The sequence below is a fragment of the Neophocaena asiaeorientalis genome, unplaced genomic scaffold (assembly GCF_003031525.2).
Source record: "Neophocaena asiaeorientalis asiaeorientalis breed wild unplaced genomic scaffold, Neophocaena_asiaeorientalis_V1.1 scaffold476, whole genome shotgun sequence".
Lineage (NCBI taxonomy): Eukaryota > Metazoa > Chordata > Mammalia > Artiodactyla > Phocoenidae > Neophocaena > Neophocaena asiaeorientalis.
In genome coordinates, this window is record NW_020172178.1 from 2,202,104 (window position 1) to 2,227,947 (window position 25,844).

General features: G+C 45.7%; 1 protein-coding gene across 1 annotated transcript; it reads right to left on the reverse strand.

The window, feature by feature from the left end:
- Positions 1–18,275: 18,275 nt before the first annotated feature.
- TCL1A (TCL1 family AKT coactivator A) lies at positions 18,276–22,216 on the reverse strand. Its single transcript, XM_024757951.1, has 3 exons — positions 22,097–22,216; positions 18,718–18,888; positions 18,276–18,332 (listed from the first exon to the last, which is right to left on the reverse strand). Exons 1-3 carry the CDS (start codon positions 22,214–22,216, stop codon positions 18,276–18,278), a joined length of 348 nt encoding a protein of 115 aa, XP_024613719.1.
- Positions 22,217–25,844: the final 3,628 nt, after the last annotated feature.

Sequence of the window (25,844 nt, forward strand, 5' to 3'; positions counted from 1 at the left end):
GTACGTGGGCCTCTCACTGTTGTGGCCTCTCCCGTTGCGGAGCACAGGCCCCGGGCGCGCAGGCTCAGCGGCCATGGCTCACGGGCCCAGCCGCTCCGCAGCATGTGGGATCTTCCCGGACAGGGGCACGAACCCGTGTCCCCTGCATCGGCAGGCGGACTCTCAACCACTGTGCCACCAGGGAAGCCCCTCCCGCCATATTGCTCATCTGTGTGTCTGTTTCTCCTCGTGTCTGGGAGCTCCTTGAGGGCATTTGGCCAAGTTCCGCAAACATTTACAGAACGTCAACTCTGGGCCAGGCCTATGCTGAGTTGAAGGAAAGAGAAATGGGCAGGAATTCATCCCTGCCCTCAAGACTGAGCACATACCCAGGGGACTGTGCATCAGGGCTGAGTGCAAGGGAGGCCTATCAAAGTGTGTCAAGAGAAGGAGGGGGTGGGTGTCATGCAGCTGGGGGATCCGGGGAGGCTGCCTGGAGGAAGAAGCAGGCTAGAAGAATCCTCACCATTACACCATGCCCTGTCATCCTCACAGCACTTTACGTTACAGATTCAAGGTGAAACAATGTGATGTGAAAGCTTGATCCTTAAAGCAAGCCCAGGAGTCAGGTCAGGCCCCGCTGTGTCTATTGTTCTACATGAGGAACTCGGGCCTCAGCAATGTGCCCCGGTCCGTAGTCACCTGTGGCAAAGCCAGGGCTGGAGCTTAGGTCTCCCAGCTCCCCATCCCGGCTTTTCTCCTCTGCCCCACCAGGCACAGTCTTTGGGAATGGAGAGGAACGGACAGATGCAAGAGCAGCTGAGGAGAGAGAATGGACAGAGTTTGGTGACCGAGCAGATGTGCGAGGATGGGAAAGCTAGAGACAGGTTGCCGCTCAGGGTCCGTGGTTTGGCCAGCGGGGTCCTGAGTTGGGAACATGCAAGGAGGCGAGGCAGAGATCTAGGGTCAATCAAGCCATGAGTTGGGTTCGGGATACTGAGTTTCAGATGCATGTGAGGTATCCATGTTGAAATGCCCTGGACACATGTGTGGGTCTAGAGAAAGGTTTGGGCTGAATTCATAGGTTGGGAAGTCATCATCAGAGGTCATTGATGCCAGAGGAGAAGAGAGAACTACCTGGGACAGAGGTCAGCAAACTCTCTATACAGGGCCACATAGTAAGTATTTTTGGCTCTGTAGGCCACATGGCCCTTGTAGCAACTCCTCAACTCTCCTATTGTAGCATGAAAGCAGCCATGCAAGACGCATAACAAATGGGCATGGCTGTGTCCCAATAAAACCTTACTTACCAAAACGTTCAGCAGGCCAGATTTGGCTCACTGGCCATAGTTTACTGATCCCTGATCTACAGAACAGGTATGACAAGCAAAAAGAAAAATGCCAGATTCTTAGCATGACAGAGAAAGAATCAGCAAAGAAAACTAAGTAGAGGCAGTCCAAAAGGTCCATGATGGAAGGCAGCCAGCTGGAAGAGAGAGAAAAGTGTCTGATGCAGAGAATGAGAAAAGGAGTGTAAAAAGGAAATAAAATCTTCCTCTTAAAGATAGCAAATGGCTGAGAAAGCAAGGCACCATCTTTGGCTGCCCAGGTGCACAACCCCGGGGACACCACCCATTCATACTGTGAGGGAATGGTGCCCCCCAGCGCTGTGCATCATGGTGGCCTGCTCCCTTCAAATGACTTATAACCACACAGAACATAACAAATACAAGATAATGACCAAACACTAGAAAACACCACCACTGACGGTAAGTCCACAGGGACCTTGACCCTTGGCATTTCACAGGGCATCGTGCTGGTCACTCTATTGAAGACTTCGTGCTACTTGACCTGATGAGCAGGAAGTGGTCGGCACCCCAGCTGCCCTCATGAGATACATGTGTATCCAGAAATAGGAGTTAACCCCCCGTGAAGGTTCAGTGAAGTTTTAGGGTCCTGTGGTTTGCGGCAGGACAGGACATCTCCTCCAAGCTAGAACATGGCCTGCTTGCAGCGGGGCCCAGAGCAAGGGAGGGCTCTGCCACGGATCTGTCCTGCCATCAGGACCAAGTGATGCAGCAGACCCGAAGGCAGTTTTCCGGGTTCCCCGCTACGTGGGGCAGAGCGACATCCTCAAGTGCAGTACACGGTGCCCTCAAAAGCCAAGGAGGCCCAGCCAGTGCCAGGTCTCTTTAACAGTGGGAGACGCGAGGCAAGGGGAGGGGAGAGGTGTGAAAACTCCTTTAGCAGGGTACCATTCTTATAGCCCCTGCCCCCGCAAAATAAATCATAAAATGATACCACATAGTTCATTAGGTACATGTAAGTATAAATACAGAGAAAAAGGACGACGGTGATACATCCAGAAATAAAAATAGGAGTTAGGGGACCTCCCTGGTGATGCAGTAGTTGGGACTCCATGCTCCCAGTGCAGGGGGCCCAGGTTCGATTCCTGGTCTGTGAACCAGATCCCACATGCGTGCCGCAACTAAGAGTCCGCATGCCACAACTAAGGAGCCCGCCTGCTGCAACTAAGGAGCCCATGAGCCACAACTAAGAAGCCTGCCTGCTGCAATGAAGACCCAATGCAACCAAATAAATAAGTATTAAAAAAAAAAAAATAGCAGCTAGTACACCTGGGTTTGGGGTGTGGTCAAATTTGTAATGTTTAATTTTCTTATAAGGAAAGTGTACTTATGTCTCACTTGTGCAATTAAAGTTGATATTAAAGAAATGAAAAACAACCTCCCACCAAAAAGTAATTACAGGTGGTTCTCCACCTACTTATCTTCACTGCCAGTACCTCTTCATCTTCCTATTTCCTACCTGGACCACAGGGTGACAAACTGTAGCTTATGGGCCACCAGGCCCCTGTTTTTATAAATAAAGTTTTATTAGCACACATCCATGCTCACATTTATGTATCGCCAGTGGTTCCTTTCACCACGACAATGGCAGTTGTGTAGCGGCAACAGAGACCTTTATGGCCCACAAAGCCAAAAATCTTTACTATCTGACGCTTTACAGAAAAGGTTTGCCGGCCTCTGCCCTAGATGCCTTCATCGGTTTCTCCGCATCCAGGCCTGTGCCTCTGCAATTCATCCTCTGTGCTGAAGCAGGAGGTGAGTCAGATGCTTCTTGGCTTCCCCAAGGCCCCTAGCACAAAATTATCTTCCTGGCCAGCAAGGCCTTTCTCAGGAACATGGGGCTCTTGTCCGTCCCTGCCAGGCTTGCTTGGTGTTCCCCCAGCTGAGAAGCCCACCCTTCAGCTGTCAGCACAGATGGTACCACTTCACCTCTGGTTCCAGCCCCAGTGTCGCCGCCTCAGGGGGGCTTGCTTGATTGGCCCACCCACAGTCGACCCTTCCTGCATCCCTGCTCACTGCCCTCTGTTAATCACCATCAAGGCACTTCCTTCTGTGCCGGGATGTGCACCTGCTGCGTGCATCTAGCTCAGGGCCAAGGACTGAGCCGAATACATGAACACTGGGAGCCAGACGTAGGACGGATTCTGGCAACCTCTGGGCCACACCACTTACTAACTTCGGGCAAGTAACCACACTGCTGAGCTTTCTGTTTTCAGTAGGAAATCGGGGATAACAAGAGTACTTACTGCTTTGTGGGGTTCAAAGGAGATTGTTAATCATGTATCACGCTAACTAATCCCTCTCTGGACAGAGGAGGTGACCAAGGTGCAGAAAGGGGCTGGTGCGACTCATTCCTGCAGGAAGTTAGTAAGCTGGGGCTAAAACCCCAGCCTCGTGACTTTTTGTCCTGCGTTACAGGCCGTCAGCCTCGCATTGCCAACCAGTGGGCTAATTACACCGAGCCTTTTGGAACTGAAGGATAGGGGTCCCCCATTATCCAGGGGGCATATGCTCCAAGGCCCCCAGTAGATGCCTGAAACCATGGATAGTACTGAACTCTCTATATGTTTTTTCCTATATGTACATGCCTGTGATAAAGTTTAACTTATAAATTAGGCACAGTAAGAGATTAACAATAATAAGAAAATAGAACAATTATACTGTAATAAAAGTTACATGAATGTGGTCTCTCTCTCAAAATAACTTACTGTAGATTTAATGCCTTTTCCATCTTTTTTTTTTTTTTTTGCTGCCTCTCCCGTTGCGGAGCACAGGCTCCGGACGTGCAGGCTCAGCGGCCATAGCTCACGGGCCCAGCCGCTCCGCAGCATGTGGAATCTTCCCAGACCGGGGCACGAACCCGCGTCCCCTGCATCGGCACGTGGACTCTCAACCACTGCGCCACCAGGGAAGCCCACCTTTTCTATCTTAATTAAGCATTTATCATGCACTGTGGCCCTAACTTTTGTGGTTTGAGTTGCAGCAGCAGAATTAGCACGAATTTCTTTTTCCTTCTTCACAATTTCATGCATAGAAGATTCCTTCTTACTGTAGAGCTTAATGGTATGATTTTTTTTCTTTCGTTATTGAGAACCTTCACCTTTTTACTTAAATGAAACACTTTACCGCTTCTCTTTGGTGTATCCGAATTGCCAGCATCACTACTCTTGTGCTTCGAGGCCATTATTAATAGGATAAGCGTTATTTAACACAAGCAGTGTGTTACTGCAACAATTGATCTGATCAGCAAGATGGCTACTAAGTGACTAACAGCCGGGATATGCTGGAAAAGTGATGATTCATTGTCCTACACAGGACAGTGTGAGATTTCATCAAGTTACTCAGAATGGCCCACAATTTAAAACTTATGAATTGTTTATTTCTGGAATTTTCCATGTAATATGTTCTGACCCCAGTTGACTGTAGGTAACTGAAACCATGGAAAGCGAAACCACAGATAAGGGGAGACTCCCGTGGCTGTGTACATTTAAAGAATACTGGGATTAACGAAAAGTCAGGATGCGATACTTACAAATCTCTGTCTAAAAGGATTTCTAGAAACGTGAGAGGGAAAAATGCATAATACACAAGTTTTATTCTTTTGTTTATATATACAAAGACCTGTGTTTTAAGTAGCTACAAAGCTAACAATACTGTTTTATTTCAAGTTTACTTTTCATTCTGTGGTATTAACACCTGGATAGATTCATTCTTAGGTAGCTTGAAGCAACCAGGGATGGGGGTGCCTGTCACCTTGCTAAACAGTCTCCAAGGGAAGTAGAAATGTTGAAAAAAGGCAGCTGTAACTTGGCGCAAAAATCGACCTAATTATTTGTGATTATGTATGTCATGTTTTTTAAGGTGAGCCCCTCAAATAAACCAATTGTTTGACTCTTTTTTAATAGAGCAAATTGTATTGTTCTTGCAATATTTTTCGTCTCTTTAGCTGAAGACCAAGTCATTCCTCCCCTCCTGTTTAAATAATATTAATAAAAATAACAGGTATTGATGTCTTGTTTGTCCCTCAACTTTTTATGATTCCTTTTTTTAGTAAGGTAAAACTATCTTAGGAAGTTTTAAATTTTTTCCCCTTAAGAATGCCGTTAATGATACTTTCCACTCAACACAGAAAATTTCATAAAGGAGGAATATTACAACTGATCGAATCTACTATGTGCCAGACACTTTCCAGCTTTTAGCTGATTTAATAGTCACAATGACATTCTGAGATAGGTTTCAACGCACCTATCTTACTACAGTGAGGAAACTGAGGCTCTGAGAGGTGAGACATTTTACTGTGGGTCTGAGTAAGAGGTGGACTGGGCTTCCATCCAGGCATGTTTGTTTCCAAGTCTGTATAATATCATGGCGACTAATAAGAGCATGGACTTCAGCCAGGATCCCTGTGTTTGGATGCAGGTCTGCTACTTACTAGCTCTGTTTAACTTAGAGTAAGGTAGGTAATCCCTCTAAGCCCATTTTCTTGTGTGTAAAGGAGGCATCATTATAATGATATATCCCTGAGGGGTAGGTTCTCAGAATGGCTCTTACTTAGTCAAGCAGGCTTGCTTTCAGTCCTGGGCCTCCTCCTGGCCTTGGCCCTCTCCCGGAACACCCCAGGACATTTCTCAGCAGACCGAGTCTCACTTGATTTCCAGGAAGTGTTCCTTGATGAGTCCTGTTCATTTGAACTCTCTCTCCCCTCCTCCCTCCCTTCCCAACTCAAACATTCCGAGCAGGTGTACTAGAAAGAAAGGAAGCAGAAAAAGTAAGAAAATAGAAAACCCGAAATTAACCGCAGCAGCTCCGCCTCCTAGGAGAGATTCTCCTTGCAATGATTCATCCTTTATGTAGCAAAACACTTTGATGGGGCATTGAATTCAGAAAAGCTAGCCCCAAGTCAAACAGAACCAAGTTGTTCTGCATAATAAGGTATGAATGTTAGCATTTCAAAGATTAGTTATAAGAAGGGAGGGGGGGGTCTGTGAAGGAGGGAAGAGCCCAGAAAGATGAGGTGATGGGCTTAGTGCGGAGGGGCTGCAAAACCAGAGTGTTCAATATCCCACTTGAAAGCATAATCTGAGTGTTGAACCAAAAACCTCCCCAAACCCTCAAACTTAACTCCAACCATGCCCCCAGTGTCTGTCACCTGCAGCCCTCTGGTAAAGGAATGACAGCGGTGCCCAGTGGGAGGTGGGGTGATATGCATGGAACAGGAATGGGATGGATGGGAGATTACCCATAAACCAAGGAAAATCAGCAGATGCTAGAACTTGAAGTAAGGGGTGATGGGCAGATGTGTGACCCCATGAAATCTCTGGAGGGATAGTGAAGTGTTATATGGAGGTCGGGCGGGGGGGGGGTCGAGATAGATTAAATCTTGTCTGTAAGGATGGGGTGCCCCAGATGACAAACATACCACATCAAACACAGGGGATTTCACAATGAACCAGATGGGATTATCAAATTATGATCCAAGTCTATTATTCTTCTATAAGATACGCTAAATCTGTGTGTGTCCCTTCCAGGACCAAGACTTATTATGGTTACCCATGGCCCTCAAGAGTCATAGGATCAGTAGGAATGAGACACTCAGATATTTAACCCAGTACAATCCAACCAAAAAGGTGGTAAAATGGACACAGCTTCTTGGTGCCCTTGGTTGGTGGGTTGATGAGGCCAGTGTTGAGGGGAGGCACCATCCAATCAGAGCAGCACAAAGTTCCCTAGATTTTAGGCTTTTTGGCTCTCCAAGTTCACAGGCCCAGGTAACTGGCATCTTAACCAATGAAGCTGCTGTATAAAGTCCCGTATCATCTGGACCAGGTGCCAAAGTTGAGTTTATAAGTTTAATTACTGAGAAGTGCAAAGAGCTCTCCCATATTATTGAAATGTTCCATTTAATAGTTTCAAGGGCTATTGATTTTTCACCTCAAAACTATGAAAGTTCAGCATTTTCTTGGAAAATTTCTCACTACAATTTATAAATTGTGTTTGCCCTAGGAGGTTCACTCACTAAAACTAGGAGGACTCACTCACTGACAATGACTTAACTGGACTAGTTCAAGATAACTTGTTTGGTATAAAGAGATGGGGGAGAATCTTTTAGAATTAGTATATTTCTAAAGACATTTCCCCTTTGTATATAAACTCGTTTTGTAAGCAAAATACAGTGACACTAACAAAGTGGCTTTAAAACACAATAAGGATCAGGGCAATTTAGTAACAATGGCATTGTTTCCCAATCTCCTCAAAGCCCCTCACAAAATCCAGCAGAGCAACAAGGATAGAGAGAGAAAAATAGTGTAGAAAGTAGAAATAAATCAGTAGAAGGATTCTTCCAAGGGAGTCAAGTGAAAGTGATGGATATAGGGGACAGGCAAAGAAGATCCAACATATACATAATAAATCCCCCCCACACCCCCCAACCTCAGAAAAGTAAGGCTGTGGAGTAGAATATACAAAACTATTTTTAAAAAACTTTCCTGAAAATAAAACAAAAAATAACTTGAACTTGTGTATTTAAAAAGGACATGATGTACCTGGGACATACAACCAAGAACAGTCAACTCCAAGACATAGTCTATTCAAATTATCAGATTTTATAGAATTGAAATCCTTTGGCATAAGGTAAAATGACCAAGTAACTTATATGGGATTAGACCTTCATGGTATGCTTTTAAATTAAAACATAAGGGCATAAATGGAGTAATGAAGTACAGATACCCAAGAAAGAAAATGTGAGCCAATAATGATTTTATTCAGCCAAAGTGACCTTCAATTATAAAAGACATAAACTGTGATGAAGTTGAGGGAATCAGGGAATATTGTTTCTGTGTGCCCTTACTGTGAGAGATCTACTAAACAGTAAGTTCCAGACAATCAAGAATTCTTTAGAGAAGCTTTTTGTAAGAACTACTTGTGACCACTGAACACACATAACTGTAGAATGAAGACTAGTAGGCACAAAGGTGAAAAATACTATGTTATATCCTCCAATAATGAAGACATAATTCATCTATCAAAAATGGGGAGAGCAGGGAAAGATTATGTAGAAAGTAAGCTTAATGCTTGCCTCAAAGGTATTATTTAGCACTAAATGGATATCACCTTAGATACTTTGGGGAGAGGAAGGGAGGGGAAGAAGAGGTTACTAATTTCAATAATGTTCATAGTAGGGAACCAAAAGACCTACACCATCCAACATGGTAGCCACCAGACATACATGGCTGTTTAAAATTGGTGTTTTTGGCCATGCCGCTCAGTATGTGGGATCTTAGCTCCCTGACCAGGGATTGAACCTGCTCCGCCTGCAGTGGAAGCACAGAGTCTTAACCAACGGACCACCAGGGAAGTCCTGGCTACTTAAATTTTAATTAGCAGTAAATAAAATTTACAATTCAGTTTCTCAATCATATTAGCCACATTTCAAGTGCTCCATAAGCTACTACATGTAGCCAGTACACCTTCCACATTAGAGAACACAGAACATGTCCATCGTCATAGCAAGTTCTTTGGACAATGCTTTTTTAAAAGAAGGAGTAATAATATTACCCTAAGATATTAGTATAAAGGTAACCATTGAAACAAAATACCCAATCTATGGTATCTTGATTTGGCAGCCTAAGCAGATTAATACAGACAGCAATTCTCTCCATATTAATATACAGATTCAACACAGTCTCTATCAAAATACAAGCTGACTTCTTTTCAGAAATTGACAAGCTGGTCTTGAAATTCATATGGATATTCACGGAATATGGAGTAATGAAAACAATCTTGAAAAAGAAGAACAGGGACTTCCCTGGTGGTCCAGAGGTTAAGACTCTGCTTCCACTGCAGGGGGCACGGGTTCAATCCCTGGGAACTAAGAGCCTGCATGCCTGCACTGCACAGCCAACAAAAAGGAAGAACCAAGTTGGAAGACTCACATGTCCCAATTTCAAAACTTACCGCAAAGACATAGTGATCAAGACAGTGTGGTATGGGCATTAGGACAGATATGTACATCAATCAGATAGAACTGAGGATACAAAAATAAACCCTTGCTTTTACTGTCAATTGATTTTTGACAAGAGTGCTAAGACAATTCAGTGGGGGGAAGAAGTCTCTCTAATGGTGCTGGGGCAACTGGCTATACACACGGACCCCTACCCTCACAACATACATAAAAATTGACTCAAAGTGGACTACATACATTAAGGGAAGAGTTTAAACTTTAAAACTCTTAGAAGAAAATGTAGAGTAACCTTATGACTGTGAAGGTTAGGCAAAGCCTTCTGTGATATTGGTTGGCCAAAAAGTTCGTTCGGGTTTTCCCTAACATCTTACTAAAAAACCCAAATGAACTTTTTGGCCAACCCAATATAATATCAAAAACACAAGTGATAAAAAATAGATACATTAGATTCATCAGAATTTAAAAGTTTTGTGCTTTAGAGGATACCATCAACAAGTGAGAGGCCAATACACAGATTGGGGGGAAATATTTGTCAATTTTATCTGATAAGGAAGTTGAATCCAGAATATATAAAGAACTCATAACTTGGTAATAAAAAAGAAAATAACCCAGTTTTTTAAAGTGGGCAATAAATAACTCATGATGACTTAATGTACAGCAAGGTTACTATAGTTAATAATACTGTATTACATATTTGAAATGTGCTGAGAGTAAAAATTATTTATCATCACAAGAAAGAAATCTAACTATGTATGAGGTCTGATGTTAACTAGACTTCCTGTGGTGATCTTTCCACAGTGTGTACGAATATCAAATTACTATGTTGTATACCTGAAACTAATATGCTTTAGGTCAATTAAACCTCAACTAAAAAAATGGGCAAAAGATCTTGATAGCTCTTAATAGGCATTTCTCCAAAGAAGATATACAAATGGCCATGCCATTTGATTTTTGATAAACAAAATCAAAAGTACAATGAGATATTTTATACCTTCTATATGGCTAGAATCAAAAAGCCCGATAACAAGTGTTGACAAGCATGTGAAGAAATTGAAACTCTCATACACTGTTGGTGGGAATGTGCAGCCACTTTGGAGAACAGTCTGGTAGTTCCTCAAAAAGTTAAAAAAAAGTTACCATATGACTCACAATTCCACTCCTACGTATATAACCAAGAGAAATGAAAACACGTGTCCACACAAAAGCTGTGTGTGAATGTTTGTAGCAGCATTATTTGTAATAGGCAAAAAGCAGAAATAACCCAAATGTCCATGATTGTATAAAATGGGGCATATGCATGTAATGGAGTATTATTCAGTCATAAAAGAAATTAAATACTAATATACACCATAATACGTGTGAACCTTGACAATATTATGCTGAAGAATACAGCCACAGAAGAAGACATACCGTATGATGACATTTATACGAAATACCCAGAATAGGCAACCATGGTGATGGTTGTAAAACTGTGAATAGACTAAAAACAACTGAATTGGACACTTTGAAAGAGTGAATTGTATGGTACGTCAAATTACTTTTTTTTTTTTTTGGCTGTGTTGGGTCTTCGTTTCTGTGCGAGGGCTTTCTCTAGTTGCGGCGAGCGGGGTCCACTCTTCATTGCGGTGCGTGGGCCCCTCACTGTCGCGGCCTCTCTTGCTGCGGAGCACAGGCTCCAGACGTGCAGGCTCAGTAGCTGTGGTGCACGGGCTTAGTTGCTCCGCAGCATGTGGGATCTTCCCAGATCAGGGCTCGAACCCGTGTCCCCTGCATTGGCAGGAAGATTTTCAACCACTACGCCACCAGGGAAGCCCCGTCAATTACATTTTAGTAAAGCTGTTACATAAAATATCTATATAAAAATTTAAAAAGAAAATAAACACTCAGCTAGAAAAGGGACAACAGAAACAAATATATAACTAAAGAACTAAAGATAAAAACAGACATCAATGATATAGAAAACAAACGAACAAAACAACAGAATTAATAAATGAGTCAAAAAGTTGGCTTTTGGGGAAATAAAATAGACAAACCTAATTTTACTAAATGGGATAAAGCACAAAAAAGACAAAATAAGAAATGACAAGGGGCAATAATAATCCAGAGAGAATATTAAAATCCCAGAGACTATTTTGAATAACTATGAAAATAAAATATAAAACCTAGATGAAATGGATACTTTTTAAGGAAAATTTATTTAACCAAAGTTGAATCCAGTATAGCTAAAAAGCTTAAACAGCCAATTTCCACAGAAGAAACAGGAAGTTGTAGAAGAAGTGCTCCTTCCAGAAAAGCACCAGGCTTGAATGGAATTCTCCCAAGCTAAAAAAAAAAGATAATCCTAACGCAGTTTACAGTATTACAGGGTAGAACAAAAGAAAAGCCTCTAAGTTATTTTTATGAAGTGAATATAACTTTTATGCCAAAATCTGACAAAGATTGAGAGGGGGGAAAAAAGAAAAAATTTCAGACCATTTTAACTATGATGCAAAAATTTTAAATAAAATATTAGCAAAGAGATCCACCAATACATTAATGCGTTATTCATCATGATCAATTCCAGGAATGTAAGAAAGAGTCAATACCCCAATATCAATATAATACTAATAGAGTTTAATAAAAGTATCATCTAATCATCTCCTTAGACTTCAAAAGGCATGTAACAAAATTCAATACCTGTTCATGTTAAAAATTCTAAAATAGGAATTGAAAGATACTTCTTTAACTTGATAAAATAAAAATATTTCAGCTGCAAAGACAGGATCATACTTAACAGGGAAGCTCCAGAGGCCTTCCCGATAAAGTTAAAATAAAAGGATGCCTATTACTACTTATGATAGCTTTGGAGATATTAGACAAGAAAAAGGAACTACAATAATAAGAGTTAAGAAGGAAGAGGTAATAATATCTCTATTTGCAGATGCTATCACCATGTATCTGGAATACCCAAAGAATAAATTAAAACTACTGTAAATAGTAGGATATTTTAGCTGGAGAGGGTGTGGAGAAAAGAGAACGTTCCTGCACTGCTGTTGAGAATGTAAATCGGTGCAGCCACTATGGAGAACAGTATGGAGGTTCCTTAAAAAACTAAAAATAGAGTTGCCATATGATCCAGCAATCCCGCTCCTGGGCACATATCCAGAAAAGACGAAAACTCTAATTCAGAAGGACACATGCACCCCAATGTTCACAGCAGCACTATTTACAACTGTCAAGACATGGAAGCAACCTAGATGTCCATCAACAGATGAATGGATAAAGAAGGTGTGGTATATATACATACAATGGAATATTACTCAGCTATAAAAAAAGAATGAAATAATGCCATTTGTAGCAACATGGATGGACCTAGAAATTTTCATACTAAGTGAAGTCAGACAGAAAAGGATAAATATTATATGATATCACTTATATGTGGAATCTGAAAACTAATACAAATGAACTTATTTACAAAACAGAAACAGACTCACAGGCATAGAAAACAAACTTACAGTTACCAAAGGGGAAGGGGGGGGGGATAAATTGGGAATACGGGATTGACAGTTGTACACTACCATATATACAACAGATGAACAACAAGGATTTACTGTATATCACAGGGAACTATATTCAACATCCTGTAATAAACCATAATGGAAAAAAATTGAAAAAAGAATATAGATATATACATATAAATATATGTATAACCAAATCACTTTGTTACACACCTGAACTAACACAATATTGTAAATCAGCTATATTTCAATTTAAAAAATAATAAGGTATTTTAGTAATATAGCAGAATATAAAATTGACATACAGAAAATAATAGCTATTTTATACACACATGCATACACATACACCCCTCAAGCAATATCCTATTAAAAGATATAATGAAAGGGAAGACACCATTACGATAACAAAGAGTAAATTAAATGTCTGAGAACAGTTTCAACAAGAATATGCAAAACTTTTACAGGGAGATCAGCTTGGTGCTTTGTAACCACCTAGAGGGGTGGGATAGGGAGGGTGGGAGGGAGACGCAAAAGGGAGGAGATATGGGGACATATGTATATGTATAGCTGATTCACTTTGTTATAAAGCAGAAACTAACACAGCATTGTAAAGCAATTATCCTCCAGTAATGATGTTAAAAAAAACGATCCTGCACATGGCAACGAAGATACTGCGTGCCGCAACTAAGACCTGGCACAGCCAAATAAAGAAAAAAAAGAAAGAAAAAGAATCGGCAAAACTTTTATGATTAAAACTATAAAACATTCCTGAAAGACACAAATGTATAATTAAATAAAAGAGAAGACCATATTCTTGGACAGGATGATGGCACATCATAAAGATGCCAAAGGCGCAGATGACAGGTTGATGGCGAACGTCATGACGGATGATAGATCAGTCTTCCCCAGAGCGGTACCCTGACATCACGCGCTTCCTGACCTGATGCAATGAGCAGCACACAGTACCACCTGTGGGTATCTGTGCCCAAAGAATTAAACCAGAATCTAATCAAGTCTCTAAAGACAGGAAATAAGAGGAAGAGAAACATATTAAAGGACATTCTGGGATGCCGTCCACCAAATCCAGAAAGTCTACAGGACAGTTTACCTGGTTTGTTCTAAGGAAGGAAGTGGGTTATAGATCACAAGAGACTTGAGATGCATCAACCACACGCAGTCTGAGTCTTGATTTAAACCAGCTGCAGAAAGACATTTGAGATAACTGGGGAAATGTGAAAACGGACTGGGCTTTAGATGTATTGAGGAATTATAGTTAATTTTATTAGGGGTGACGATGGTATTGTGGCTATCAGGAATAAAAAGTTTTCTCTGTGGAGATACATAATAAAATACTTGTGGGTGAAATATTAAGCCTTTAAAATACTTCAGCAAAAACACAAACCCCAAGTTTGTATGGGGGGAAATGAAACAAGACTGGCGTGTTGCTGATCACGGCTCAAGCTCTTTGTCAGATGCCAACATACATCTGTGCCTGGGCCCATCTCGCTCAGCTTCCTCAGGAATGCTGGTCCTTTGACCACAGCCTCTCTGCTCTGCCTCACCAGCTTGTCCCTTCTGCTGACCTTTTCCTTGGGCTGCACACACGGGCTCCCTCACCTCCCGCTGAAGCTCCCTCGACGCCACCCTCCTCCACAGCAAAGCTCCTAGAAGGGCTGCCTCTCCCCACCTCCCCTTCCCTCCTACGCCTACCCCAACCGGGCCATGCCCCTGTCACAGCAAACTTTCCCTGACAGTGTCACCACCAGCCTCCACGTGGCCAAATCTGATACCCACTTCTCGCTATTCAGCCCCTCATCGGTGTGCTCCCCAGCCCACCACAGCGGCCCTCTGGAAACACTTGCTTCCAGGTTTCAAAGATGCCACCATCTCTCCAAGAGGGACCTAGGTCAGGCCCCTGGCTTTCACTGCTATTGACATCTTAATGATTTCTACATTGATATTTTTAGTCCTGACCTGAGCTCTAGATCCATATTCAATCTACAGCCTATCGACTCGCCAACTGGAGGTGTCACTATTCCACCATTGTCCACCCAGCTGTCTCAGCCACAACCCCAAAGTCATTCTTGTTGTGGAAAACTGAGATTCTGCATCGCATTTATAGTTAATTTATTAGGGCCACTTATGCTCATAAAAGAGCATTTTCTTTTAGTGAGAAGATCTTTTGCTGTTTCAGTTTCCATAGCAAATTTTTTAAAAAAATAATGTATTTTTGGCTGCGTTGGATCTTCGTTGCTGTGCACGGGCTTCCTCTAGTTGTGGTGAGCGGGGGCTGCCCTTCATGGCTATGCACAGGCTTCTCATTGCGGTGGCTTCTCTCGTTGTGGAGCACAGGCTCTAGGCGCACGGGCTTCAGTAGTTGTGGCTCGCAGGCTCTAGAGCACAGGCTCAGTAGTTGTGGCTCGTAGGCTCTAGAGCGCAGGCTCAGTAGTTGTGGTGCATGGGCTTAGTTGCTCCACGGCATGTGGGATCTTCCTGGACCAGGGCTCGAACCCCTGTTCCCTGCATTGGCAGGCGGATTCTTAACCATTGTACCACCAGACAAGCCCTCCGTAGCAAATTAAACCTGCACAGCACTTGCATCTCCTCATCCTGGGACTCTCCTCCCTGATTTAAGAAGAATCTAGATCCCTCTCATTTTCAAGGTTCAATCTTAAAGGCTACCTACACAGGTGGGAATTCCTTCACCACCTGACCTAGCTCGCTACCAGGTTACTGTGTTCTGTTTTCATTGTAGGATTTTGCACGTTCCAAGCTTCTTGTTCTTCTTTTTCCAGAATGAAAGCTGCATGAGAGCAGCTTAGCTTTGTTCACTGCTGTATCTGCAGCCCTCAGCAGAGTTCACGGTGATGGCCAAAGTTTCATGAACAAGAGAAGTTTGCACAAGAACTGTCTTGGTCTGCTCGGGCTGCTGTAACAGAACACCACAGACTCCGTGTGGTGTGGTGGTGGCAGCTTAAAGCACAGATGTTTATTTCTCACAGTTCTGAGGCTGGAAGTCCAACATTAAGGTACTGGCAGATCCAGTGTCTGGTGAGGGCCTCCTCCTGGCTCGTTGACAGCTGACTGTTCGCTGTGTCCTCACCTGGCATTTCCTGGGTGCGTGCACGTGGAGAGAGTGATCTTTCTCTCTTCTCCTCCTTAAAAAGGCACTAATTCCATCATGAACGCCCCATCCTCAGGACCTCTTCTCACCCTAATCACCTCCCAAAGGTCCCACCTCCAAATACGCACATTGGCGGTTAAGGCGTCAACATCTGAATTTGGGGGACACACAAGCATTCAGCCCCAAATGAGAACCTTCCTCTTCCTGGACCTGTTCCTAAAGTGAGGCCACTGGCTGATCACTGATGTTCCTCCTGGTCTGATGTTTAGACGCTTCGACAGACCAAACTTTTACACTGCCAAGCACCATGCAAGGCGATAGGGTTAAAATGATAAAAGATGCACACCCTGGCACGTGTGGTACCCGACGCTTGTCTGTCTAGGGCCGAGTAAGAAGACTGGGGTCAGAGAATAAAAAATAGGAAATGTAGTATTTTCTTATATAATTCTCATATTAGATACTTAACAACCTATTTGTGTCATTACCCTGACATCGCTCTGTGATGAAGAGCTATAGACTAAAGTCACACTAAGTGGAGAGGAGCAGTATTCCACACAGAATGGATTCCTTTGACTGGAAGGCATCCCTTTGTAATGCCTGAGGTCCTGCTTACCTGTTCAGAAGGTAGACGAGGGGCAGCGGATCTTGAGAAGGAAGCAGGAGGCATTGGGGCTGGGCTGTGACCGCGGGGCACGTGAAGTAGGGAAGGGACTCAGGCTGGATGGCTGGGTACAGTTTCAGGGAGGAGGGACTCCTGCTGGGATTGAAACTACCCAGGTGAGGACAGAGGAGCTAGAGCTGGCTGGGCCAGGAGGGTGAGGAGGACAGGGCCGGGGGTGGGGGGCCTTGAATACCAGGAGATGCTGATTGAGACTTTTTGAGGTCACTTATTCCAATGGTTGTCAAAATTATACCTCTAAGAACACTGGGCTTTTGAGCATTTGGATTATACGGAAAAAAAGGAAAATTCCAACCTTTCCTCCAAAGTAAAAATATATATACACTAAATTCACGAATATTCTTTCCGTTTCAAATATTCTTACTCAGTGACCATCTGCTCCCGCTTCTCTCCACTAGAATCTGGGTCAAGGATAGAAGCTGGTCCGGCACAAAGTTAGATGAACTGTCTTACATTTAATCAACCAACATTACAAAGTGTTCACGCTACATACAACTTCATAACATCCAGGTCTGTGGGCACCTGTAAAACAGGGGGACCTCCAACCTCTATCCTTCTACAGGTGGGCAACCCAAGGTCCCGTCCACAGTGCTCGCCTGTCCAACCTCCTGCCACATCCCAGGCTGGGGATCGCTGACCGGCAGGCTTCTGGGTCCTGAGCACAGACCTGGGCCCTCCTCAGGCCTTCACTCGAGGCTGCTGGGGCAGGGGGCGCTGGCCGAGGTGTGGTCATGTGTGGGCCGGCACCACAGGAGACAGCTGGTCCAGGGGCTCAGAGACCAGGCTCAGGCGAGTAGGTCCCATCCCCTACGGCCGGAAGGACACAGAGCTGAGGTGACAGAATGAGAAGCAGCCCAGGGCATTCCGGATGTGACACTAGTTGCTGGGAGGGACAGAAGGGGGACAGAGGCTGAAGACCATCGGGCTGCTGAGAAAGCCGGAGACACGGGTACGGCGGGGCAGGAAGAGGAAGCTGTACCCACGCATAACCTCTCCGGCAGGCAGGTCCGGTGTGGGGGGGCTCATCCTCTGCCCATCCTTCCCCTCCTGGACCTGGCTGTGGCGGAGCAGAACACACAGGGCTGGTGCACGAAGGTGAACACAAGCACGAACATCGCCGCGGCAGGCTTGGGGCTCAGGGGGCAGGAGGAGATGGGAGCTGCAGGACCTGGGACAAGAGAAGACAGGGTCAAGGGCAAAGGGGAGGAAGGGGCAGGGTACGGGGTGGGCAGGAGTGGAGCTGCCGGGAAGAGTCTGGACGGGCGAGCTGGGTGGTCGGTGCTGGTCTCCAGAGCCGAGGCCTTGCGTCCGAGCCAGCAGCTTGGTGTCGGAAGACCCAGATCTGAAACCTGGCTCTGTGATCTGGACCAGTCATTGTGCCTCTCAAAACCCCTTTTTATAACCTGTACAGTTAATACTACCCAGCTTGGCTGATGCGATGATCAAGGGACAGTGCCCACACCTGTGAAGCACTGTGCAGCTGTGTGCCCCTAACATTAAGGGGGCCTAAAAGTGATTGGCTTCTGAGGTGTTAAAGGAGAGAGCCTGGGTCCCCCACCCTGGGGACCGTCACAGGGCAGCGCAGTCAGGGGGTGGGGGTCAGTTCTGCCTTCACGGAGGGCAGGAGGGGCGTTCCCTCTTCTTGACCTGGCCCCGGGGGCTCACCTCGTCACTCATACTCTGGCTCTGCCATCTGCTCCAGGAGCATGTCCTCTGTGTCGCCGAACTGTGAGAGAGAAGGAGCTGGAGGCCAGAGTCCGGGATTCTCCTTCCCCTCCCGGCCCCTGGGCTTGGAGGGGCAGGCGGGAACTTGCATGGGGGGGACCCCAGGGGCCCCTCCTCCCACCAGCCTTCACCCTGGGACTGCCCGCCACAGAGGCTCCTGCCACTCAGGGGCTTCCGCTGGAGAGCCCCGAGGGTGGTTGGTCATTTGCTTCTAATGTCTCTCCAATCTGGTCCTTTAAAAATCTGCACTTGTAAAGTCCCTCCATTTTTTTAGCTTCTGGTACAGAAATGGAGGGAACAGATAGACCACAGAGGCCAGACATGGGGGAAGGGGAGCATGGCCACCCACGATGACCTGGTGGGTCCCCGGAGAAGCACACACTTGCCTCGATGTGGTATACTATGCGCCAGAAACTGGAGTCTGAGCCTCGGTACCTTCTTCCGGGGTAGAGCTGCCACATGACGGGCAGCAGGTATGGGCCCAGCTGGCTGGGGCACACAGGCTCCCCCAGGGGGACATCTTCCTGACGCATGAGGACTTGGAGGCTACTTTCTAACTGAAGAGAAGAGAAGGGCAGGGCACACCTTCACGGTCCTGCAGGCACAAATACCCACGGTCCATCCTGTCACCCACCCAGCCCAGCCTGCATCTAAGATGCTGCTGGTCACTGCTCCCAGAAGCTCCAATCCCTAAGCCAGGCACGCTCCTCTCAGGGACTCTGGCTGGGCCGAGATGACCAGCACTCGAATGGGTCTAGATACCCAGACAGGGCCACAAAAGGTCCACTTCGTGACAAATGCCTAGTTGCCGGGGTATGCCATGGGGCCCCGGAGCTTCTGTAACTATGGAGTCTGGTGCCTATTTCAGCTGACGGGGGATTTTCTTGGATTCTTCTTTATCACACAACCTCTTTTAAACAAGATCTCCCCAGACCCCAGAATCAGGTGACAGCCCACTTGTCACCATCTCCGCCACTGTTCCTGTTTCATCGCCTCTCGCTGGGCTACTGTGACAACGGCCCAACTTGCCGCCTACTCGGCCCCGTGGCCACAGCCGAGACTCAGCACCGCAGCCAGGTGTGCACCTAAAAATCACGTCACTCCCCTGCTGGCTGCCCTCCGACACCTTCCAATCGCAGGCAGATGAACTGAAATCTTCACCATGGCCCGAAGGCCCCCAAGAGCGGCTCCCTGTCTCTCTCACCTCCTTCTGTTCCCTCCTGGACCCTCCACCCATTCCAGCCACACAGGCGTCCTCGCAGTGTCTGGGATGTGCACACGCCCAGAAATCTCTCACACCTGCTGTCCTCTGCCTGGAACATTCTCCCCTAAATCCATGAAGGGCTCACACCCTTTTTTTAAGGCAGGTCTCTGCTCAAATCTATGTCTATAAATACAAACGTCAGCAAAATCCAACTCTTATGATATACATAAGAGGCATGTCCCAGATGTCCAGAAAGCTTTCAAAGAAAATGATGGGCAAAGTGTGGCAGGCACATGCAAATTAAAACTCTGGAGGGGAGGGCTTCCCTGGTGGCGCAGTGGTTAAGAATCCTCCTGCCAACGCAGGGGACACGGGTTCAAGCCCTGGACTGGGAAGATCCCACATGCCGCAGAGCAACTAAGCCCGTGCGCCACAACTACTGAGCCTGCATCCTAGAGCCTGGGAACCACAACTACTGAAGCCCACGAGCCTAGAGCCCATGCTCTGCAACAAGAGAAGCCACCACAATGAGAAGCCCATGCACTGCAACGAAGAGTAGCTCCCGCTCGCCACAACTACAGAAAACCTGAGCACAGCAACGAAGACCCAACACAGCCAAAAATAAATAAATTAAAAACAAACAAACAAACAAGAAAAACTCTGGAGAGGACTAGCCTGAAGACCTCACCCCACTACCCCACTCATCCTTGCCTGCCCTCCCACTGTAGTTATCCTACAGAACTTACCACCGGCCTCAATTAGTGTGCTGTCCTTCTCCCCCAGCAGAATGTCAGCTTCACAAGCAGTGAGATTTAATCACATTCACTGCAAAACCCCACAGCCTAGAATCCTGCTTGGCATAAAAATTGGACTCTTATCTTTGTTCAATGATTATTTTTCCAAAGTGGAAATAGCTTTTCAAAATTTTTGTCTATGAAGTAAATTAGAACTCACTGTTAAAAAATAATTCAGATCATCCTGCAAGGTGTAAGTGTGAAAATCACCATTCTTGCTGTGTTAGTATATAACCTTCCATATCCTTTAACCATTTTACGTTTGTTTATTCATCTCTCTCTTGTTGACTTATGTAAATCTTTACATATTAAGAATACTGGTCCTTTAAGTTATGTGGGGAAATTCCTGCCCCATGGTTTGCTAAAGGGTTATGTTTTGTCCAGAATTTATAATGATTAGGTGAAAAACTCTGCTTCGCAGTTTCAGCATCGTGTTGAAGAAGATATGTCCCAACCAGAGATTAAAAAAAGATATTCACTTAAATTTTCCTCAAATACTTGACTTACAGTGAATATTTGACTTGACTTTTAAAAGTATATATATGGGGCTTCCCTGGTGGCGCAGTGGTTGAGAGTCCGCCTGCCGATGCAGGGGACACGGGTTCGTGCCCTGGTCCGGGAAGATCCCACATGCCGCGGAGCGGCTGCGCCCGTGAGCCATGGCCGCTGAGCCTACGCGTCCAGAGCCTGTTGCTCCGCAACGGGAGAGGCCACAAGGGGGAGAGGCCCGTGTCCCCCAAAAAAAAAAAAAAAAAAAAAAGTATATATATGTATATAAATATGTATTTCAAACTCTTAAAAGCCAATAAAGATGCAAAGTTTAGATGGTGGTTATGACTCTGGAATCCCAACCCCATTACCTATAAGCAGCACTACTTTGAACAGATTTACATTTTTATGCCTCTGTTTCCTTATCTATAAAATGGGAACACAGTCACTCTCAGTAACTTTTAGCTGTCCTGCTATTACATTACATAAATGTTCTAATACGACATTAAAATTTTTCTTTTATACGTTCTTTCTTTGGTTTATATATGGAAAGTTTCAACATTTTTCACCTAAGTTTGAGGAAATCCATGCTCCGATGGAAAGTGCTGTAAGAGAGTTGTATTTCTTAAAAAAAGAAAAAAAAATTAACTAAAGATCCATCTTAAGGCATTACACATAAAACAAAGTCAATGTCTATTCAATACTGGCTTTTATACTATTATACACCTTGTGAAGTTTGTTTCTTCCAAAGCACAGAGGAGGTATGAAATATTCCAAACTCTATAGCAGTGCTTCCCAAACTTGGTTGATCATAATCTGTTGAGGGTTCTTTCAAAATACAGATTTCTGGGGCTCATCTATGGAGATTTTGATAATTGGCCATGTGTGTGAATCACTTACTTTGGAGATTATTCCCAATTTATGGATTAGAACCCTGAGGCCCAGAGAAGTCCTATTTTACTCAAGATCATATTCATACACTCCAGACACACTGGGTCCCCATTCTTTGGCCAACGTGCCTCTCTCTGTGTTTCTCCCACCCTCCTTCCTGGCCCGGAGAACTTCTCACCCTTGCGCTCAGTGCAAAGTGGTTTCATCTGTGAGTCTCTGGCCGCCCTGGGTGGACCTGCCCTTCTGAGCCTCCCCGCCGCCCTCGCCCTGCGGCATGTGAGGGGCTCCTCCAGGGCCTGCACGGCCTGGGGCGACCCGGCTCCTGAGCCCGGGCCACGGATGGGACGCCCATGCTGCCCCGCGCGCCCGACCCCAGAGCGTCTGTACCTCGATGGTTACGGGCAGCCACGTGCGCTGGTTCTCGTCCACATACACGGCCTTTTCCCAGATCCACAGGTGGTCCGGGTGCAAGGCCGTGTGCGCCCTGAAGAAAGGGAGCTCGCCCATGGTGATGCGAGCGGTCTAGGAAGCAAGGATTGGAGCCTCTCCGGGCTTCTCGCTAGTCCACGGGCTGCGGAACCTCGATGCTTTATAACGGGACGGTGCGCGGGCGCCCCCACGCGGCGGGGCGGGAGGAGGGCGGGGCGGGAGGCGGGCCGTGCCGAAGCGACAGGATCTGACCCTGCACCGAGGCCTGCCTTGTGCCCTGAGACCCTGGCAGCGTCTAGGAGCGCAGATCCAGCCCCACTGACCCAGGACTTCCTCCATACTCACCGCCAGCCAGCCTTGCCCTCCGTCCCCTACTCCCCACTGCTGGGGAGGCACTCGGGTCTGTGGCTTTGGCCTTTTCTTCTGTCAGGAGGCACCTACATCCTCCACTCCCCTCGACACCCGTGCCCCACTGTCCGGGACAGCCACTATGTGTGGCCGCTCAAGACTGGGACTCGGAGCCTCTGCTTGGAGCTCACAGTCGACATGTGGCCACCCGGAGCCAGGGCCTCTGCACATCTGGGATCAGAAGAGATGGTGCAAGCCTGAACCAGGCCTGGACTTTCCCAGGTTCACGGCACCACTGTCGGCCTGTGGATTTGGGTATCGAAGTCAATTTCCTTGGTAAATTGCAGCTCTTGAAGCCCCCCTTCCCTCTCTCCAACACGTTTTCCATTCCTTGATGATGCTGTGGTCATCTGATAGCTATTCTGAAACGTGGTAGTGAAGAAGCATGGGTTTTTCCCTTTATAGTCTTTGAATTCATTAGTGAAAACATCGTTCCAAAATGAATGCTTAAAAAGAAACCCCTCCCTCCACCCCAAGATCAATGGATTTGAAAAGTCCCTGGGTTCTAGAATCAAGCATTTCTCTGTAAATTACATCGAATAAGGAAAACAATTTCACTTCATCTTGCTGTAGCACATGCCCGTTAAGGCAATTAAGAAAATAAAATACGAGAAACATGTAAAAGGAGCTCCAGCCTCGTTGCTCAAACGATACCAGTGGGGCCTCACCTTCCAGCTCTTTCTTCTCTCTCTGACTAGGCACTAAGAAAATAGTTTATGATCTTTTGAAATGTCTCAGAAGTGAAAATGAGCTTAACACCTGATCCCTCTGTCAGCAAAGGTATGTATCTGCTTCTCTGCCTAACCAGACAGCCTAATTCCCAGGAAGGTGCTGAGGTGGCCTAAGGTAATGGAGATATAATTAGATTTACCATGAACACAAAATAGAAGACAAAAGCCAAGTAAAGCTGGGAGCGGAGGCAGGTGACATGAGCCCAGCAAACCTCTTTCCCACTGCAGCCCCTAATGGTGCTACTGTTTAATATTCAGACTTGTGGCTTTCAGGCGGCTTTCGCTGTGAATGGTTCTTAATTCCGGACCCAGAGAGCCACTGGGAGCAAGATAATATGGTCATATACTCTGCTGAGGAAGTCTCAGCTCGGTCCTGAGCTTTGAGGTCAAAACGAAAACAAGTCCAGCTTAAACAGTGCTGCTGGGATGACCTCTTGTGGCAAGGGAAGGGGGCACCCCGGAGCCATTGTGGCCACTGTCTCAGCCACATGGATGGCTCCAGGACCCACAATGCCACTGGGTCTGCTGATTTCATTAGCACTCGTTCTGCTTTTCTAAGAGGCCACAGATAAAGGACCAAGAATCAGAACCATTTGGCTGGATATGCTTCTGAATGTTCTGGGAATATGATTCCCCCTCTCCTCCCACCCCCATTTTGAAAGAATAATATACTTCTTCAGTTTCACACGAGGGCTTCTTAACATTGAATGGGAGTATACATCATTCTTGTGTAGGATTTAGAAAATCATTTGAGAAGCGGGTCCAAAAAATGATCAGTGAAATAAGCATGACTGTGGAGTTCATCGAGCAGCTGCTGTTGGAGACCTGAGCCTTCTTTATGGAAATTCCATGAGAGGGAAAACATAGCTCCTGTGGGGTCTCAGAGACAGGGGAGCCCCTTCAGCATGTTATCTGCTCCATCTTAGGGCTCACGGCCAGCCAGCCTAGCTTCAGAGTTCTGTGCTCCTTTCCAGCTCTGCCCTTTGTTAGTCTGCAAGCTCCCTGAGGATAATCAAGCCGATATTTCATACAGAAAGTAACTTTCATATAGAAAGTAACACAAAGCAATTATGTTGACTCATTTTTCTAGTAACATCCTTAACTGACACATGCCCTGACTTTGGAGCCCGTTTTGACTTTGCCTCTATGACGTATGAACTTAGCAAATCCTTTGCTGTCTTGGCCCCATCTCCACACTTTTGTAATAGATGAGCCAAGCTAGATGGATGCTCTGGGCCCTACAGTGAGTGGCTCCAAACCATTAAGCTAATGGATCACAACCCTGGGTGTTTATTAGAATCACCTGGGAAGCTTTTCTAAAACACCTGTGCCTGGACTCCACCCCAGAGCAATGAGACCAGGATCTCTGAGACTGAGGTTTGGGGTTTTATTTTTTAAAGGATTCCTCAGGTGAGTCTGAAGGGCAGCCAAGGTTGAGAACCACTTCTCTAAGATCTGAGTTACTGTTTTTGAGGTATGACCAAGACATAAAACTAAATAACCGCGAAAATGTTAAAGCCATTCTTTCTACCGTCAATTCTCATTCTGAACCTCACCCAAGCCTGCTCTTCCTTTCCTAGGCTCTACTTTTCATTTGCTGCTTCCAATCTTTTGTGTACAGGGAACCATAACACCAAGATTATTAGGATTGTGGGGGTCTGAGATCTCGCCAATGCTAGAAATATAGAAGCTGCATCCATGCTAATTGCCTGGAGTGTTGTTCTTGTTAATTCCTACACCTGGGCCATATTTTAGATAATTAAGGCTGATGACTAAGTGAGCTCAGGGTAAAAGGGATGTTGTAACTTTAACCCATAGGGATGAAATTTTGTCTCTAGGTTAATGGAGAATCTGAGACAAGGATATACTAAGTAAAACTCAGGGACTGATCATAGCTTTAATTCTTGCATGGCTACTGTCTCTCTCTAAACAGAGTTTTCTTTCAGTTTTAGGCACTTCTCAAACTCTAAGGTGTATATGGCGACCTTGGTAAAATGAAGATGCTAACTGGATAGAGTTGGGTTAAGATCCTGAATTTCTAACAAGCTCCAAGGTGGGGCTGACGCCCATAGTCTATGAACCACCCCCAAGTAGCAAGGTCCTATGCTAACTCAATACACACACAACACAACTGCAAAAGCAAACACCCATAACCCCGTCTCAAAACACACAAAATGGTTGACGCTGACAAACTGGTGCAGTGAGCAGCATGTAGGATCAGTAGAATTGTAACGGACACTTTGAGCTAGAAATGAGGCTCCCATTTGCCCGGAGACAGGTTAAAACTTACCTAAATTTGTATCCAAAGCCCTTTTCAAGCATGGGATTACTCCACACGTTGGGTATTATACCCACCCTATCGCTGCGGCTGCCCATCAGCCTGGTTCTTTTTTTTTCTTTTTCTTTTTCACAGGCTCCGGACACGCAGGCTCAGCGGCCATGGCTCACGGGCCCAGCCGCTCCGCGGCATGTGGGATCCTCCCGGACCGGGGCACGAACCCGCGTCCCCTGCATCAGCAGGCGGACTCTCAACCACTGCGCCACCAGGGAAGCCCCAGCATGGTTCT